Below are 5,590 nucleotides of genomic sequence, written 5' to 3'. Positions count from 1 at the left end.
AGCGTATAATACTTTGACTAATTAAGTTTATTTTAAAAAAACTATTTATATCTACCATATCAAAAATATAAAATATAAAACTACGTCTTATGATGAATTTAATGATATATGTTTGGTGTGTTAGATGTAAATGTTCTTCACAAACGTAATCAAAATTTGTGAGGTTTGATTTTTCAAAAAAATTATACGAACTACATATGGAAGGGAGGGAGTGTGTACTTCTCTCTGTCTCAAAATATAAGACTTTTTTGACACTGATATATTGCCCAGCAAACGGAGACAGTAGATATTTACGTATGTAGGCAATGCAGCTGACCAATTGTTGAGTGCCAAAGAGAGAGAAGAGACGACGGATGCATGTATTATTTTCACGTAGCTTTTCGTTGATCCCAGCTTTACCTTACAGTTGGCTTCTACTCCCACAAAAAATCTCCAAAGCTTGCTTAACTTGCAAGATCACGAGAGTGCGAGAGGGAGAGAGAGATTACCCAGTTCAAAACGCATCTCCTGCAGCGCTGATCTAGAGGGTAGCAGCAAGCAGTGCTCTGCGGTGATCAGAAGCGACCATGCAACTATCATCATGGCTAGCTATGGCTACCCATGCCATGCCATGGCTCGTTGCTGTTCTGCTGCTGCGGCGGCTGTCCTTGTTGCTTTGGCTCGTAGCAGGGCGCCATGTTGGTGTTGTTGCCGGCCGTGTTCACGGCGGCGCCCATGCACGACGAGTCAAAGCCGGCGAGGCCGAGGATGTCGCGGTGCGAGAAGGCGCGCAGCCCCAGGAAGTCCCTGGTCATGCCGTCGTTGGCCCCTCCCGAGGCGACGCCTTCCTCGCCGCTCCGGCCTTGGGAGGCGGTCCTGGCGAGGCTCATCATCTGCTGGTTGCTGAGGCACGAGAGGCCGAGCCCGAAGGTGGCGCTGCCGGTCGCGCTGGTCGCCGAGCCGGCCATCTGGGTGTAGTGCACTCCCGCCCCGCCAGCGCCGGCCCCGCCGATGGTCGCGCCCATCTGCGCCGCCTTTTGTAGCAGCGCTGTGGCCGACAGGTGCGCGGCTGCCGCGGGAAGCTGCTGCTGCTGCGTAGGCGTCGGCACGGACGTGGCGGAGCTCTGCGCGGTGGCGCTGCAGAGCGGCTGCAGCAGCGGGTGGTGGACGTCGTCGTAGGGCATGGTTGGCCACGGCTGCATCTCCGGCTTCACGTCGAAGTTGCAATGCTGCTGCAAGACCTGGTGATGCTGGTCCTGGAACGCGGCGAGCTCCTGGTGGTGGTGGTGGTGCTGCTGCTGCATCAGATCGTGCGGCGAATAGAGCATGGCGTGGTGCTGGGCGTGCGCGATGGGTGGCAGTGGCAGGCCGCCCCCGCTGATGGCCTTGTTGCTCTCCTCGGTGAGCGCGTCGCAGAAGGCCCGGTGCGTGATGAAGCTGTCCCGCCTGCATGCAATGCAGTGCAACAAAGAAAGCCATCATCAGAAGAAATGCAGCATGAGAAGGAAGGGCAAGAGAAAAGGTAAAGCTAAAACTTTCTCCTGAGTCTTTGTTCATTTGTCATATGGTACGCGACGCTGCCGTGCCGTGCGGTGTGAGCTCCGAGGGAGAGAGAGAGAGAGAGAATCAGGGAGGAGAGGACGCATGGAAGTGACAGCACGGAGGGAATAGTGTAAGCATGCATAGGCAATTAGGCTAGGCAGGAGGAGTGAGATGGAAAGGCAGCTCAGCTCTGCAAAGAGATTCACATGTCTGAATTCTCGTCTCCCAAAGCTCGATCCTCATCATCACGGCATCTCTCTCCTTCCACACGAGCTGCACAGCCGCTCATCTCATCCATGGCCGAAACAAAAAGAAAGAGGACCCCCGGCCGGGCCGTAAAAGTGGTCCATCTTTGCATCCATCCATGCTTCTTCTGCGTTGCCTCATCCTGGCCTGACTCGCCAACACAAATCACAATGAGTTCCTTCCTTCTCTCAGATTAATGGCGCCCTAATGTTCACGATCCTCTACTTAAATTCTACTCTAGTAATTTCTAGGCAGTGCACTCGCTAGGTTGCGCGCCAAGACACAAGAATATATAGTGACGAGAAATCAACAAGACTGCAGGGAAGAAAGCTTTCATGATGCATGGTAGATAGTAGAAGAGGTGGATCAAGATTGGAAGAAACGGATAAGAACCTGGAGAAGACGGTCCCGCAGTCGCACTTGTACTCGCGGGTGCCGCAGATCTTGGAGTGCGCCTTCCAGTCCGACTGCACGGCGTACTTCTTGGAGCACTTGTCGCACTTCCACTTCTTCTCGCCGTGCTTGCGGAAGAAGTGCTTCTTGATCCCGGTGAGGTCGCCCAGCGCGCGCGACGGGTCGTGGTGCACGCACGACGCCTCCGGGCAGATGTACACCTTCTTCCGCACCACCTCCTTGCTCCCGCGCTGCTTCAGCTTCCATGGCAGGTTGTGCCCGCGCCGGTGCAGCTGCAGGTTCTGGTCGCGCTGGAACCCCTTGCCGCAGATCTCGCACAGGAACCGGTTCGTCGCCATCAGCGTCGCCGGAGACAGCGCAACCACCTCCGACTCTGGGTCTTGGGTTCCATTTCCATGAAAAACACGCGCGGACAAAGATTAGTAACATGATGCAACGATCCTCCAGATACAAACATGCGCATCAGTCCAGTCCAGCAACTTGTCCTCGATCGCTTGACTTGAGAGAAAACAAACAAGAAATTAAACCGAGGAGAAGAACCTACCGGGGTTGCCGGGTAGGCTTCGCTTGCGCTTGTTGGAGGCCGGGGTTGGAGGAGGAGGAGGGTTGGCGAAAGCGGAGGCGGAGGTGGTGAGGTTGGACATGCTGCTGTCCTGATCTGCCGATGCCGCTGCTTCCGATTCTCCACGCTGCTGCTGCTGCTGAAGGTGGTGATGATACATAAGCGACAAACTTGTAGTGCTAGGGGTTTGATTCAGGCCTTATGTTATCTCTCTCTCCCTCTAAACACAACTTAGCCAAGGCCCAAGGAGGGGGTGGCAATAAATTTGATGCTGCTACAGAGGGGGCATTAACTGAAGAACGGAGGAGGAGGAACAGGATGGGGGCAAGCCAAGAGTGACAAGAGGAGAGAGTTCAGAGTTCAGAGAGCCACTTGCTCTCCTCAGGCGGCGGCAGCAGCTCAGGGAATAACACAGGTATCAAGGAGGGAGGGGAAGGGGACAAACAAGGGGAAACTGGGGTTGGTCAATGACTGCAAAGGAAATTCAGATTCTCTCCCTTCCCTCTTCTCTCCTTTCTTCTTCTTTCTCTCTCTACTTTCTTTCTCTGCAGCAGTACAAGCGTAGAACACTACAGCAAGGATTCAAGAGCTGGCTGGCAGTGCGGAGAGAGAGAGAGAGAGAGGAACGGAGATCAGGAGCTATGCAGGCTGGAAGAAGACGGCCGCCATGAGAGAGAAAAAGGGAGAGGCCACAGTGCTGGCAGCCATAGGGGGAGGGGGAGGGGGAGAAGAAGGCTGAGCAAATGACCAAACCAAACCCCTCCTCTCCCTCCTTTATCTGCTTCCTTGCTTTAGGGGCCAAAAAGAAGAAAATCCTGACCAAATCAGCAGTTGAGCCTTCTTCCCTTCATGCTCTCTCTAGCTATGGCCTATGGGTATGCTAAAAAAAACTATGGCCTATGGGGCAAATGCAAGAGCAAAATAAAAATAAAAATAGAAGGCAGCTCTTCTCTCCTTCTTGTAATTATATACGTACTTTATTTAAGATGATGATAATTAAGTACACTAGTAGAAGTGGAAACAATTTTAGAATCACGGACTGTATATAACATTGTGAACCATAGCGACACACCACGCTGCTAGCAATGCTGCACCGATGTTGAGCTTTCTGTCTTTTCCTTTGTCTTACAAATGTAGAGTAGATACTTCCTCTCTCATCCTCCCTCCCTCTCTCTCTCTGAATTCCTGTTTTTCTTTATGTAATCACTACTGTACTGTACACCCACTCGGTTGGTACACCATAGACCATCAATCCTCTCACAACAATTAGATTAGATGGATATATTGCATAGATTCCCAAGTTTAACAATTGTTTTCTTTTTGTCACTTACAGGGCATGCATGTTGGTCATGATAAAAATAATACTGTGATGTATAGGTACATGTATATATGTATAGTTGTATACCAACCACAATGCATGCATGAGAGTGCATGCATAGCTCCATGCCATGTGATTTATCTGCCTTTTCTTCTTTATTTTCTCTTGATGAGTCACCTTGGACCCATGCATGCATATCATGGGTGCTCATAATTCAGAAATAGAAATCCTATCCTCTTGATGTCACGGGCCAGTATGTACATGGGTCATGAGAGCTGCCGCTTGCTTGCTTACTTCTATGACCTACGGTAAAAAAGAACCTTCAAAGAGTATCTACACCCGGACCTCTCAAACCCACATCATATGTCCGGGTGCGTTGCCTGGTCACTGACCGGTCATGTTTTTTGGACCTAGACGGACGCCTCAAACGGACCTCAAACGTCCGGGCTGACCGGCATCCCCCATATCCAGCCCAAATATGGGACGGATATGGAGCACCCGGGCACGCCCGCCATATCGGACCCGACCTTTACTAGCCCATCTGACCTCACTTATATTCATCCCCATCCGCTCGCCGAAGCAAACCCTAACCACTTCACTCCACTCCCCTCCGCCACCCGACCTCACCTCCGTCGGTTTCCGGCCTTCTCCGCCATGGCAGGCGCCGGATTGCACTCCGACCAGTTCGGATCCGTCGACTGTGGTGTCATCACGTGTGGGTTGGAGGAGGCAATGGCAGGCCGCATTGCACTCCGCCGCTCCTAGGAGGACATCGCCCGGCCGACGGACGGATGCATCTGCCGCGACGCTATAGTGTCGGCTTACTAGGCGCTCGGATCCTCTGGTGCTGGATCCTCGCGGTCCCGGCAGCCGGAACACCTCTCCTTCCCCATCACTGGCCGGGCATATTATGAGTCCCACTGGGAACGGGTGGACCGCTGTAGGAAGGAGAGGCGTCGGGGCCCGTATCACAACGGAAATGGCGGCGGCTGATGCGGCGGCGCGGGCGGCCGCAGAGGAGGAAGCCGTCCGCGCCCGCATTGTGAAGGGACGACAGCTGCGGAACACGTGCGCCCTCACTCGAGAGCAGAATCGGGCGGTCTGTGCCATGGCCGGACTGCCACCGAAGGAGGAGAAGGAGGACAACGACGGCGAGGACATCTTCGGTAATTAGCAGATTCGGCTGGATCCGTACTGCGTCTTCGACTGGTACTTCCGTGGGAAGGACGGCAAGGGCGCTTGAAAGGGCAAGTGCAGCCGTGGATGAACTCCACCATAGCCAAACATGCCAAATTTTGATAGTCCGATGGCATGTTTTGTGTAGTGTGATGGAGTAGCCGGACGATGTGTGTGTCGACATAGTTGCATGAGTATGCATGGATTTGAGATATGGTAATTCAGGTGTCCGGATATGGATTACATTATTTGAATGGTGTCCAGTCAGTGCCCGCGGACGCGCCCGGGCACGTCCGCGGGCGTTTGAGGGGCCGGATTTACCAAGTTCGGTTGTAGATGCTCTTACTCGTATT

The 5,590-nt window shown here is 53.1% G+C and overlaps 1 protein-coding gene across 1 annotated transcript; it reads right to left on the bottom strand.

Annotated features, from left to right (window-relative positions):
- Nucleotides 1-338: 338 nt before the first annotated feature.
- Nucleotides 339-3,543, bottom strand: LOC119276127 (protein indeterminate-domain 7-like). Its single transcript, XM_037557120.1, has 3 exons — nucleotides 2,726-3,543; nucleotides 2,161-2,560; nucleotides 339-1,425 (listed from the first exon to the last, which is right to left on the bottom strand). Exons 1-3 carry the CDS (start codon nucleotides 2,901-2,903, stop codon nucleotides 585-587), a joined length of 1,419 nt encoding a protein of 472 aa, XP_037413017.1. The 5' UTR covers nucleotides 2,904-3,543; the 3' UTR covers nucleotides 339-584.
- Nucleotides 3,544-5,590: the final 2,047 nt, after the last annotated feature.

This window comes from Triticum dicoccoides, chromosome 3B (assembly GCF_002162155.2).
Source record: "Triticum dicoccoides isolate Atlit2015 ecotype Zavitan chromosome 3B, WEW_v2.0, whole genome shotgun sequence".
NCBI lineage: Eukaryota > Viridiplantae > Streptophyta > Magnoliopsida > Poales > Poaceae > Triticum > Triticum dicoccoides.
Note: the sequence above shows the minus strand (reverse complement) of the source record. Positions and strands in the feature narration are given on the sequence as shown.